Below are 14,626 nucleotides of genomic sequence, written 5' to 3'. Positions count from 1 at the left end.
CCTGTACTGTGTGAGATCCGACACAGTGCAGTCTCCTGTATATTGTGAGACCCAACACAGTGCAGTCTCCTGTACATTGTGAGACCCGACACGGTGCAGTCTCCTGTACATTGTGAGATCCGACACAGTGCAGTCTCCTGTACGTTGTGAGACCCGACACAGTGCAGTCTCCTGTACTGTGTGAGATCTGACAGTGCAGTCTCCTGTACGTTGTGAGACCCAACACGGTGCAGTCTCCTGTACTGTGTGAGATCCGACAGTGCAGTCTCCTGTACGTTGTGAGACCCAACACGGTGCAGTCTCCTGTACGTTGTGAGACCCAACACGGTGCAGTCTCCTGTACGTTGTGAGACCCAACACGGTGCAGTCTCCTGTACTGTGTGAGATCCGACACAGTGCAGTCTCCTGTATATTGTGAGACCCAACACAGTGCAGTCTCCTGTACTGTATGAGATCCGACAGTGCAGTCTCCTGTACGTTGTGAGACCCAACACAGTGCAGTCTCCTGTACTGTGTGAGATCCGACAGTGCAGTCTCCTGTACGTTGTGAGACCCAGCACAGTGCAGTCTCCTGTACTGTGTGAGATCCGACACAGTGCAGTCTCCTGTACGTTGTGAGACCCAACACAGTGCAGTCTCCTGTAATGTGCGAGATCCGACAGCGCAGTCTCCTGTACATTGTGAGACCCGCCACAGATTGGGATGTGCTTCATCAACCACCTTCACTCAGTCTGCCAAAACACCAGGTTCTCCTAATAAACAGCTATTTGAAATGTACTCGTGCAACACACATCAAAGTTGCTGATGAACACAGCAGGCCAGGTAGCATCTCTAGAAAGAGGTACAGTCGACATTTCAGGCCGAGACCCTTCGGCCTGAAACGTCGACTGTACCTCTTCCTAGAGATGCTGCCTGGCCTGCTGCGTTCACCAGCAACTTTGATGTGTGTTGCTTGAATTTTCAGCATCTGCAGAATTCCTTGTGTGTACATTTGAAATGTACTTCCCATTCCCACAGTGACATGTGTAAGGCCATCACTTCTTCCAAGTTGATGCTCAATGCAGATTAGAGGACAATACCTCATATTCTATCTTGGTAGTCTGCACCTGCCGGCATCAGCAAAAATTTCTCTAACTTTCAGAAACCACTCCTCACTGTTTTCTGCCCGTCCCCATTTTGTTTTCCTTATCTCATTACTCTGGTCTCATTACTCTGATCCCTTCTCCACCCTCATGACATGCCTATCACCACTACTTCCTCGCTATCATTCCCAATTAACTTCCCTTTATTCTATAGTCCAATGCCCTCTCCTATCAGATGCACTCTTTTGTGGACTTCTGCGTCTTTGCCTATCCCCTCCCAGCTTTTCATATCGTCTCCTCTTCCCCCATCATCTGGATTCACCTATTACCCACGAGCTCATGTTCTTCTGATGACACAAAGGTTGGAGGTGTTGTGGATAGTGTGGAAGGCTGTCAGAGATTACAGCGGGACATTGATAGGATGCAAAACTGGGCTTGAGAAGTGGCAGATGGAGTTCAACCCTGATAAGTGTGAGGTGGTTCATTTTGGTAGGTCAAATATGATGGCAGAATATAGTATTAATGGTAAGACTCCTGGCAGTGTGGAGGATCAGAGGGATCTTGGGGTCCGAGTCCATAAGACGCTCAAAGAAGCTGTGCAGGTTGACTCTGTGGTTAAGAAGGTGTACGGTGTATTGGCCTTCATCAATCATGGAATTGAAATTAGGAGCTGAGAGGTAATGTTGCTGCTATATAGGACCCTGGTCAGATCCCACTTGGAGTACTGTGCTCAGTTCTGGTCGCCTCACTACAGGAAGGATGTGGAAACCATAGAAAGGGTGCAGAGGAGATTTACAAGGATGTTGCCTGGATTGGGGAGCATGCCTTATGAAAACAGGTTGAGTCAACTCAGCCTTTTCTCCTTGGAGCGATGGAGGATGAGAGGTGACCTGATACAGGTGTATAAGATGATGAGAGGCATTGATTGTGTGGATAGTCAGAAGCCTTTTCCAGGGCTGAAATGGTTGCCACAAGAGGATATAGGTTTAAGGTGCTGGGGAGTAGGTACAGAGGAGATGTCAGGGGTAAGTTTTTTACGCAGAGAGTGGTGAGTGCAATGGAATGGGCTGCTGGCAACATTGGTGGAGGCGGATACGATAGTGTCTTTTAAGAGACTTTTGGATAGGTACATGGAGTTTAGAAAAATAGAGGGCTATGGGTAACCCTAGTAATTTCTAAGGTAAGGAAATGTTCAGCACAACTTTGTGGGCCGAAGGGTCTGTATTGTGCTCTAGGTTTTCTATGTTTCTGTGTTTCCCCTTCCTCCCACCCACACTTTTATTCTGGCTTCTGCATTTTTTCTCAGTACTGATGAAGGGTCTTAATCTGAAATGTCAACTGTTTATTTTCCTCCATAGATGCTGCCTGATCTGCTGCGTTCTTTCGGCAATTTTTGGCATTTTTCTTATCCATGTACCTATCTAATTCTCTTAGAAGTTGTTATTATATCTGCCTCAACCACTTTCACTGGCACCATATGTTACCCTCTGTTTTTTTTTAAGAAAAAGCAAAAAAAAACTTGCCCCTCAAGTTCCTATTGAATCTTTCCCCTCTCATCTTAAACCCATGTCCTCTAGTTCCTAAATACCCAGCGCTGAGGAAAGGACTGTGTTCATTCACTAAATCTATGTCCCTCATGATTTCATATTCTTCTATATGATCACCTCTCAGTCTCCTGTGTGCCAAGGAAAAAAGTCTTAGTCTGTCCAATCTCTGCCCATAACTCATTCCTTCAAGTCTGGGTATCATCCTTGTAAATCTTTTCTGCAATGGATAATTTTATCCTTATTTGTTTAATGTGAACCTGCCAGGTATTTTTAAGTACAAATCTTTTAAATGGAATACATGTTCACTTCAATTGTTTGCATGATTTTTATTTTTACTTTTTTCTCTTGCACATTGAGTGTTGGTCTTTTTTTCTTTAATTGGTTTTTTCGCGTTTCTTGCTTTGTGACTACCTGTGAGCAAGCAAATCTCAAGTTTATATAGAAACATAGAAAATAGGTGCAGGAGTAGGCCATTCGGCCCTTCGAGCCTGCACCGCCATTTATTATGATCATGGCTGATCATCCAACTCAGAACCCCGCCCCAGCCTTCCCTCCATACCCCCTGACCCCCGTAGCCACAAGGGCCATATCTAACTCCCTCTTAAATATAGCCAATGAACTGTCCTCAACAGTTTCCTGTGGCAGAGAATTCCACAGATTCACCATTCTCTCTGTGAAGAAGTTTTTCCTAATCTCGGTCCTAAAAGGCTTCCCCTCTATCCTCAAACTGTGACCCCTCGTTCTGGACTTCCCCAACATCGGGAACAATCTTCCTGCATCTAGCCTGTCCAATCCCTTTAGGATATAAGTTGTACATTCTTTGATAACAAATGAATCTTGAATAAGGAAACTGATAAACAGCTGAAAATTGTTAATGTATGGAAATACTAGTTTTGAAATTTAGAAGTCTGCCTCCTATCATAATATTATAGTGAAACTGATATATATGGGACAAACTATTATTTGTGCAGCGTCCTGATTTCCCTGCTATACTCAAATATTTCCCTGTTATTTATTCCATAGAATTATTAAGAAAGTTTTCAAAGACTTATGGCACAAAATTGAGTAAAAGTTTAGCTTATGTTGCTGAATATATGTCTTAGTAATTATACACTTATTATGATAGTATTTGTCAAATAATTATGAAAAGTTCATTAATCACTCTTCTTGGTTGTCTAATATTTTTAAGTATACATGTTAAGGAAGGGATTTGTATATTCTGATAAATAAATTTGTTGCTGGTGATGAGGTTTAAATATCAATGTTGTCATTCAGAACTACATGTAAAATGTAAGGTTTAGTTACAGTAATCCGGATTGATCCATTACTGGGCACGACTGTATACTTCCAAATTAAAAGCATCCATACACATCTGAACTTGGACAAAGTTGTTCATTTTTGTTCACTAATTATATGAATTCTGCAGCTCAGAAAATAAAGCTGTTCATGTTACTTGCAGCAAGACTTAAGGTGAAATTTTTGCATGAACTGATAAGCAGAAAATGCCTTTCCTGCCACAGTAGGGCCAGTTAAAAACTAACCAGCTAGAGAGTCAATTGTGTTCCCACCCTTCTTGTCAGCATCCTGTAGACCTCAGCTGGGCAAGCTACATAAATACACTGGCTGAACTCTGCTGTGCAAAACTCATTTCCAGCATTTGATACCATTTTTGAAGCAGTATTTTTATTCTGAATTAACAAACACTGAAATTTCCAAATAGTTCTCCATAAGACATAGGAGCAGAATTAGGCTATTCAGCCTTCTGAGTCTGCTCCACCATTCCATTGTGGCTGATTTATTATCCCTCAACCCCATTCTCCTGCCTTCTCCCCATACTTTTGATGCCCTGACTCATCAAGAACCTATTAATGTCCGCATTACATAGACCCAATGACTTGGCCTCCATAGCCATCTGTGTCGATGAATTCCACAGATTCACTACCTTCTGAAGAAATTCCTTCTCGTTTCTTTTAAGTGAACAGCTCGCTATTCTGAGGCTGTGTCTTCTGGTACTAGACTCACCCGCTATATAAAACATCATCTCCACATCCTCTCTATTTAGATCTTTGAATATGCCATAGGTTTCAGTGAGATCCCTCTTCAATCTTCAGTGAGTACAGACTCAGAGCCATCAAACAGTCCTCATATGTTAACCTTTCAATCCTGGAATCATTCTCATGAGCCTCCTCCTGACCCTTTCACATCTTTTGTTAGATGAGGAGCCCAAAACTGCTCACAGTACTCCAAATGTGGTCTGACCAATGCTTCATAAAGCCTCAGTATTACATCCTTGCTTTTATTCAAGATTGGTTAATGTCATTGTACAAATCATTATACATATGTAAAGGAGAATAAAATAATTATTACTCTAGATCCAGTGCAGCACAAAAAAACACGATAAAGAACACAATAATAAATAAACATTTTAATGCATATAAATACATGAGGTCTCCCATTGGTAAGGGTCAGCCATTATTTATCTGTTTATTTATTTATTTTTTATTCTTACATCCAAGGGTGTAAAAATCCTTATGTTGCGTCTCTGTTGCAATGTACAAACAATAAAGAGCAGACATATGGGAGGCTATTGCCCAAACATTAAGATTGTACACATAATTATTTTGTATACATGTATGTAAGTCAGATATGCAATCAGATCGATGTGTATTAATAAATCTGATGGCCTGGTGAAGGAAGCTTGTCCAGAGCCTGTTGGTCCTGGCCTTAATGCTGTGGTACCGTTTTCCAGACGGAAGCAGCAGAAACAGTTTGTGGTTGGGGTGGCTGGAGTCCATGATGATCCCCTGGGCCCTTTGTACACACCTGCTGCTGTACATGTCCTGAATAGAGGAAAGTTCACATCCACAGATGCACTGGGCTGTCCGCACATCTCTCTGCAGTGCCCTGAGGTTGAGTGTGGTACAGTTCCCGTACCAGACGGTAACGCAGCCAGTAAGGATGCTCTCGATGGTGCCCCTGTAGAAAGTCTGGATGATTTGGGGACTTGTACCAAACTTCTAGAGCCATTTTTTTTTTTTTTTTTTTAGGTATGTGAAGAGAAGGAAGATAGTTAAGAACAAGGTTGGGCCCTTGAAGAATGAATTGGGAGAAATTGTTATGGGAAACAGAGAAATGGCAGACGAATTTAATAAGTACTTTGGATCTGTCTTCACTAGGGAAGACACAAGCAATCTCCCAGATGTATGGATGGGCCAAGGACATAGGGTAACAGAGGAACTGAAACAGATTGACATTAGGAAGGAAACAGTGATGAGTAGACTGATGGGACTGAAGGCTAACAAATCCCCAGGTCTAGATGGTCCGCATCCTAGGGTACTAAAGGAGGTGGCTCTGGAAATTGCGGATGCATTGGTGATCATTTTCCAATGCTCCTTAGATTCAGGATCAGTTCCTGAGGATTAGCGAATGGCTAATGTTATCCCACTTTTTAAGAAAGGAGGGAGGGAGAAAACAGAGAACTATCGCCCGTTAGCCTAACATCAGTAGTGGGAAAGATGTTAGAGTCCATTATTAAAGATGAAATAGCGGCATATCTTGATAGCAGTGATAAGATTGGGCCGAGCCAGCATGGATTTACCAAGGGCAAATCATGCTTGACTAATCTATTGGAGTTTTTCGAGGATGTAACCAGGAAGATAGGTGCGGGAGATCCAGTGGATGTGGTGTACCTTGACTTTCAGAAGGCATTTGATAAGGTACCAGATAGGACATTGGTGGGTAAAATCAGAGCTCATGGCGTTGGGGGGAGGATATTGACATGGATAGAAAACTGGTTGGCGGATAGAAAACTGGTTGGCAGATAGAAAGCAAAGGGTAGCAGTGAATGGGTGTTTCTGGGAATGGCAGGTGGTGACTAGTGGGGTGCCACAGGACTCGGTATTGGGACCACAGCTGTTTACAATTTACGTCAATGATTTAGAGGAAGGCAAGTTTGCTGATGATACTAAGATGGGTGGCAGTGTGACATGTGATGAGGATGTTAGGAGAATTCAAGGTGACTTGGATAGGCTGGGTGAGTGGGCAGAAACTTGGCAGATAGCGTGAATAAGTGTGAGGTTATTCACTTTGGGAGCAAGAACAGGAAGGCAGATTATTATCTGAACGGTGTGGAGTTAGGTAAGGGAGAAATAAAAAGAGATCTAGGAGTACTTGTTCATCAGTCTTTGAAGGTGAATGAGCAAGTGCAGCAGGCAGTGAAGAAGGCTAATGGAATGTTGGCCTTTATTACAAAGGGAATTGAGTACAAGAGCAAGGAAATCTTTTTGCATTTGTACAGGGCCCTGGTGAGACCACACCTGGAGTATTGTGTGCAGTTTTGGTCTCCAGGGTTAAGGAAGGACATCCTGGCTGTGGAGGAGGTGCAGCGTAGGTTCACTAGGTTAATTCCTGGGACGTCCGGACTGTCTTATGCAGAGAGGTTAGAGAGACTGGGCTTGTACACGCTGGAATTAAGGAGATTGAGGGGGGATCTGATTGAGACATATAAGATTATTAAGGGATTGGACAAAATAGAGGCAGGAAATATGTTCCAGATGCTGGGAGAATCCAGTACCAGAGGGTGTGGTTTAAGAATAAGGGGTAGGTCATTTAGGACAGAGTTGGGGAGGAACAACTTCTCCCAGAGAGTTGTGGAGGTGTGGAATGCGCTGCCTCAGAAGGCAGTGGAGGCCAATTCTCTGGATGCTTTCAAGAAGGAGCTAGATAGGTATCTTATGGATAGGGGAATCAAGGGTTATGGGGACAAGGCAGGAACCAGGTATTGATAGTAGATGATCAGCCATGATCTCAGAATGGCAGTGCAGGCTTGAAGGGCCGAATGGTCTACTTCTGCACCTATTGTCTATTGTCTATTTGAGATGAAAGAGTTGCTGTTGTGCTTTTTTCACCACAGAGCCGGTATGTACAGTCCAGGTGAGATCCTTGATGTGTATACCGAGAAACTTGAAACTATTCACCCTCTTAACTACAGTCCTATTGATGTCAACAGGGGCTAACCTGTCTCCATTCCTCTTGTAATCCATGATCAACTCCTTCATTTTTTCAACATTGAGGGAGAGGTTATTTTCTTGGCACCACTGTGTCAGGGCATTGGCTTCTCCCCTGTAGGCTGTCTCACCATTGTTGGAAATAAGGTCTATCAATCTCGTGTCATCTGCAAATTTGATCAGCAGATTGGAGCTGTGCGTGGCAACACAGTCAACACATTGATGTGGCTTCCCAGCTGTCTACTTGATACGCAAGCCAGGGTAGTACAATATGGAGAGCAAGCTCTTGCTCATGTAGCAGGCTCCCCATCTGCTCATGGCTGACGAATCCAAAGGAGCGGCAGAGATCGATACAGTTTCAAGATATAACAGTTGCAGGATATAACAGTTAGCATTGAACTCAATATACAACTGCCTTAGGGACTCCAGCTCTGGATTTTTCCTTGGGGTTTACTGCCAAAGCCTTCCCCATGAGAGGGTATAGGCGCAAGGCAGCGGAAGTTTAAGATCAGAGTTTTCCTTCTCCTAGATGAGCTGCTAACCACAGCTGGTGAGCCCCTTCTGCCTGAAGTGACTGGTTTTAAGGTGCCAGTAACCCATCTTTGCCCCTTCTTCTATCAGTAGAAACGGTTCCACCGGGCTTAGTAGCTAAGCCACACGTAAAGGCCAGGAGCTGGACTTGGTTGTCAGAGGCTACTTGAGACACATGCCATTGGTAGCATTTAATATGTTGTGGGAGCTTATCCCCACTACCACTCCCAGCTTCAACGATCTTAAGGAACTTATAAATACATATAAGATAATCTCTTTACATAGATTGTATGTCTATAAAGTAACGCTAGGCATAGGAGTGTCTGTATGTAAGATGACTGATAGGAAATGATAAAGTAGTGGTGGTGGGGGCGTGGAAGGGGTGGTTAGTGGGTGGAGGTGTTGATCTGCCTTACTGCTTGTGGAAAGTAGCTGTTTTTGAGTCTGGTGGTCCTGGCATAGGTGCTGTATGGCCTCCTCCTTGATGGCAGTGGAACGAACAGTTCATGAGCCGGGTCCTCTCTGGTCCTCATGAAATGAATTCTAACATTGCATTTGCCTTTCTTAACACCAACTCAACCTGCAAGTAACCCTTAAAGGAACCCTGCACGAGGATTCCCGATTCCTGTTACACCTCTGATTTCTGATTTTTTTCCCCATTTAAAAAATAGTCTGCATCTTTATCCCTCCTACTGTACACACTATCCTACACTATATTTTATCATGCAACAACATAAAAATTGCTGGTGAATGCAGCAGGCCAGGCAGCATCTCTAGGAAGTGGTACAGTCGACGTTTCAGGCCGAGACCCTTCGTTAGGACTAACTGAAAGAAGAGATAGTAAGAGATTAGAAAGTGGGAGGGGGGGATCCAAAATGATAGGAGAAGACTGGAGGGGGAGGGATGAAGCTAAGAACTGGAAAGTTGATTGGCAAAAAGGATATGAGAGGATCATGGGATGGGTGGCCTAGGGAGAAAGAAAGGGGGAGGGGGGAACCCAGAGGATGGGCAAGGAGTATAGTGAGAGGGACAGAGGGAGGAAAAGAAAGAAAATATAAAATAAATAAATAACGGATGGGGTACGAGGGGGAGGTGGGGCATTAACAGAAGTTAGAGAAGTCAATGTTCATGCCATCAGGTTGGAGGCTACCCAGACGGAATATAAGGTGTTGTTCCTCCAACCTGAGTGTGGCTTCATCTTGACAGTAGAGGAGGCCGTGGATAGACATATCAGAATGGGAATGGGATGTGGAATTAAAATGTGTGGCCATTGGGAGATCCTGCTTTCTCTGGCGGACAGAGCGTAGGTGTCCAGCGAAATGATCTCCCAGCCTGTGTCAGGTCTCGCCAATATATAGAAGGCCGCATCAGGAACACTGGATGCAGTATATCACCCCAGCCGACTCACAGGTGAAGTGTCACGTCACCTGGAAGGACTGTTTGGGGCCCTGAATGGTGGTGAGGGAGGAAGTGTAAGGGCATGTGTAACACTTGTTCCGCTTACAAAGATAAGTGCCGTGAGGGAAATCAGTGGAGAGGGATGGGGGGACGAATGGACAAGGGAGTCGCGTAGGGAGCGATCCCTGCAGAAAGCAGAGTGGGGGGGAGGAAAAGATGTGCTTAGTGGTGGGATTCCGTTGGAGGTGGCGGAAGTTACGGAGAATTATATGTTGGATATATTTTATCTGCCACTTCTTTGCCGATTCTCTTAATCTGTCTAAGTCCTTCTGAAGAACCTCTGCTTCCTTAACACTACTTGCCCACTACTTTCTCCTTAAATTAAGACTTGTTTGTACTTTAAAATTTTTAATATTGTATTTCTTTATATCTAGATTGGTGACATCAAAACAGCTGAGAAATATTTTCAAAAAGTAGAGGAAGTGATTCCGAAATTAGGAAATGAATTGCAGCAGAATATAATCATTCACATGAACAGGTAAGGCACAGAAAATACATATTCAAATATGTGATTTGGCTGGTTGCTGTTATCAGACATTGTCACAAAGTGTTCAAAATCTTTGTGCTAAATGGGGAGGAGATCATGAAGTATGGCTTATGGCTTTCCTATTTCACAGCGGCTAGTGATGGCATAACTGCTGGGCAACAAAATCTACCATGTGTGAAGGATGTATGAGCCTAGCAGATTATGTTGTAGCAGACTGCTGATACAGATCCAGGACACATAAAGTCTATGTCATCAAAGACTCACAGATTTCTACAGACATACTGCGGAGAGCATTCTGACTGCTTACATCAGTATTGGGTATGGAAGCACCAGTGTACAGGATCAGGAAAAAGCTGCAAAGGGTTGTAAACTCAGCCGGCTGCATATTCCCGCTTCCATCGGGGATATCTTCAAAAATGATGCGTCAAGAAGGTAGCATCCATCGTTAAGGACCCCCACCACTAAGGACATGCCCTCTTCTCAGTAGGGAGGATGTACAGGTTCCTGGAGACACAATGTTTTAGAATCAGCTTCTTTCCGCTCCGCCATCATATTTCTGAACAATTCTTGAACACTACTTCACTATTTTTGCTGCTACAAAACAACAAATGTCATGACATACAGTATGTCAGTGATAATAAGCATGATTCTGATTCTGATTTTAAAGCAAGGAAAGCAACAGCATGCCTTCTCAATTAATCCAATGAAATAATCATTGCAGTGTATTTAAAATAATATTCTAAAGCTAATTTATAACACCAGTGTAAAGTCATGTTCTAAAAAGATAGGTAAAGAAAAATAGTACAGAGGATGAAGAACCAGAAGGAACTGATTATTTACTTATCTCCAAGAATAATTAATATTTAAACAAATTAAATACTGTATTTTTATATTTAAAATATTCGTTTTCAGTGTCAGGAAAATTGTTTGTTGCTTATAAGGTTTTTTGCTTTTAAAAATATACTTGGGCTTTAAATGGAAAGCCCAGGCTTCTATTGATTGATTGATTGAGATACAGCACAGAACAGGCCCTTCCGGCCCTCCAAGCTGCAACCCCAACTTAACCCGAGCCTAATCACAGAACAATTTACACTGACCAATTAACTTAACAACCAGTATGCCTTTGGACTGTGGGAAGAAACTGGAGCACCTGGAGGAAACCCTTGCAGTCACGGGGAGAACGTACAAACGCCTTATAGGCAATGGTAGGAATTCTAGTTTGTTTCATAGTAAGAACTGCAACGTGCGTTTGCGTTCCTTATAAAGGTTCAGGGCAAATCCTACATCAACTTCTGATGTCGAAGTTTAACCACAGAGATTTCCATCTGACACACTCCAGTCAAACTAAATCATTATTCCTACAATTAAATCTGGACCATTAACCTACTATCCATAAAAAAAAATCTTCCCGAAGGACATAAGGGGATAAGTTATAAATCTGCTTGATGACCCAGAAGAGGGCTGTTTAATTTTACTAAATCCATCCCACTGTCCTTGATAAAATTGAATAGTTTGTTGCTCAAGCCACCAGTGCCGTAGCCTGTGATAGAAATGACCATGGCACATTCTTGCACTTTTGAGATTTTCCTTTTCTGTATTCCACACATCTCTTAACTGCTTTCTTCCTCTATTTATTTTGTTTCAATGACGATACATAGAATCACAGAGTCATAGACTACTCTCGCACAGAAACAGGCCCTTCTGCCATCTAGTCCATGCCAAACTGTTAATCTGTGGAATCCCATTGACCTGCACCCAAACCATTGCCCTCCATAACCATCCCATCCATGTAGTTATCCAGTCTTTTCTCTTAAATGTCGAAATCTAACCTTCACAAACATACCTCACCTCTGTCTCATTTCCTAATAGGAGATCTAGTATCACTCTTTCTCTAATTGGAACCTCTATATTCTGATTAAGAAAACTTTTCTGAACACATTTGACAAACACTATTCTATCCTGCGTTTTTACAGACTGGGTGTCCCAGTCAATAGGTGGAAAGTTAAAATTACTTGCTCTCACAGTCTTGTGTTTCTTGCAATCTCTACATATTTGCTTCTGTAAATTGCACAAACTGTTGGGTGGTCAATAAGATAATCCCATTAATGTGGTCATCCCTTTCTTACTCCTCAGTTCCACCCATATAGCCTCAGTAGACGAGCTCTCCAATCTGTCTTGTCTGAGCACTACTGTCAAATTTTCCCTGACCAGTAATCATGACCCTCCCACTTTATCACATTAAGAACAATGGATCCCTGAAATATTAAGCTGCCAGTCCTGCCCCTCCTGCAGCCAAGTCTCACTAATAACTACAATATCAGTATTCCACATGCTAATCCATGCCTTAAGTTCATTCACCTTTCCTACTTGTATTGAAGTATACACAATTCAGAACATTAGTCCTACCGTGTTCAACCTTTTGATTCCTGCTTTTGTATGTAGGCTTAACATCTTTCCCCACAACCACACCACTATCTGCTCCGGTGATCTGGTTCCCATTCCCCTGTAACTCTATTTTAACCTCACACCTCGCCCCCTCCCCAACCATTGACCATCCCTTCTGTACAGGTCCCACTTTCCCTGAAAGAGTCCAATAATCTGAAAATCTGAAGGCCCCCCCCCCCCCCCGGCACCATCTCCTTAGCCACATTTTAAACAGTATGATCTTCTTATTTCTGACCTCACTGGCTTCTGGCACAAGTAGCAATCCTGAGATCACAACCGTGGAGGTCTTGTCCTTTAACTTGGCACCTAACTCCATGAACTCACTTTGCAGGACCTCATCACCCCTCCTTGCCATGTCATTGATATCGATGTACAACACCATCTCTGGTGTTCTTCCTCCCACTTAAGAATGTTGTAAGCTTCATCTGAGATGTCCTGACCCTGGTATCTGGGACATGAATACCATCCAGGAATTTCATTCTCCTCCACAAAGCCTCCTGTCTGTTCTCCTATCACTATAGCTCGCCTCTTCTCCCCCTCTTCTCTTCTGAGCCACAGAGGCAGACTTAGTGCCAGGGACCTGATCATTGTGACTTTCCTCTGATAGGTCATCCCTACCAACTATATCCAAAGTGGTATACCTGATGTTGAGGGTGATAGCCACAGGAGTACTCTGCACTATCTGTTTAACCATTTTCATTCTCTTGGCTGTCAGGAGCTATCTGTATCCTGTACCTTAAGTATAACTACCCCCCTGTATGTCCTGTCACGCAACCGCTCAGCCTCTCGAATGATCCAAAGTTTATCCAGCTCCAGCATCAATTCCTTAACGTGGTCTGAAATAAGCTGCAGCTGGATGCATTTCCTTCTTGCAGACGTAGTCATCAGGGACACAAGAAGTTTCCCTGCCTTCCACATTCCACTATCCTGCCTGGCATCCCCATTGCTCTAACTCTGTGAAAAAAATAAATGGAAAAAATCTACTTCCAGCCTGTGCTTCTCCTTGCCAAAACCTTTATAAACCAAAGCCTAAACTTCCCACTCTTAACACTGGCCCACTCACACTATGGCCGCTCCCACAATCACCGTTTCACTTAAACCTACCTTCTTTTTATTGGCCCTTGTGGAAAGCCTTCTTATGCACAATCCAACATTTCCTCGGTAAGTATGGCATGCAGAATGTCCCAACTGCTCCCGCTCAACTCTTTCCCCTGCTATGCAATCCAACCTCTCCTCAGGAACTGACACACAGAATGTCCTGACTGTCCCTGCTTGCTTCATTAAATTCTCTCTCCTAATACGTAATCTAACATCTCATGGGAACTGTGGCACACAGCATCATGTCAGAGTATATTTTGACACCAGTTCTTTGATGCAGATTAGATCTGAAACAGTTATTTTTTTTATGATTCTATCTATATTGTTTTTCTATTTTGATTTTTTTGATCTTTCATTATGTTTATTTTAATATATTTCAGCCTGAATGTCTTGTGTACATGTAAATGTAGTTTGTTGCATTCTGCAAATTAGTGGTAAAACATAAAATCCACAAAGGCAGTCTTCTGATAAGAGACTAATCTCATCAGAGGAGGAAACATGCAGAATAATTCATTTTGACAGCTTTTTTTTCATATATATGAAGAGTGTTGGTGAAGGTCTAGCAGCATTCTATTTATCTCCATCATTGTGTGGGGGAAGCCTAACTGTAAATTAATGCTGGTTTGTTCATGCCTAATTAAAGCTATGTGAAATCTTGTTTGGTTTTTAGAATTCAACGCCAATATGGCTTTGTGTGAACATGTGAGTCCAACTCCAAGAAATCATCTTCCTGAGGGAGGGACAAAGTCTTTGAGATGTTGGTTTGCTTAACAGTCAAATTAATAAATTAATTCATCTGGCTACCTCCCAATATGCATCTTGCCATCACAGGGGAATCCGTTCTCCTAAACCATATTTTGCTCTCTGCTTGAAACAAGTTCTGGATTACTCTTGTGAATTTTCTATTTTTGTACTAAAATAAATTTAAAATTTGGCAACAACTAAAGAATGACAGTGCACAGTAGGGCATTG

General features: G+C 42.8%; 1 protein-coding gene across 5 annotated transcripts in view; it reads left to right on the top strand.

Moving 5' to 3' along the window:
* trappc12 (trafficking protein particle complex subunit 12) overlaps window positions 1–14,626 on the top strand; it is a 173,879-nt gene that overhangs the window by 140,479 nt on the left and 18,774 nt on the right. For all 5 annotated transcript variants that reach the window (XM_063038380.1, XM_063038373.1, XM_063038389.1 and 2 more), the window contains one exon: window positions 9,999–10,102. In XM_063038380.1, coding sequence (XP_062894450.1) covers window positions 9,999–10,102 — 104 coding nt within the window. The remainder of the gene's footprint in view (window positions 1–9,998; window positions 10,103–14,626) is intronic.

This window comes from Mobula hypostoma, chromosome 2 (genome assembly GCF_963921235.1).
Source record: "Mobula hypostoma chromosome 2, sMobHyp1.1, whole genome shotgun sequence".
Taxonomy (NCBI): Eukaryota; Metazoa; Chordata; class Chondrichthyes; order Myliobatiformes; family Myliobatidae; genus Mobula; species Mobula hypostoma.
Note: the sequence above shows the minus strand (reverse complement) of the source record. Positions and strands in the feature narration are given on the sequence as shown.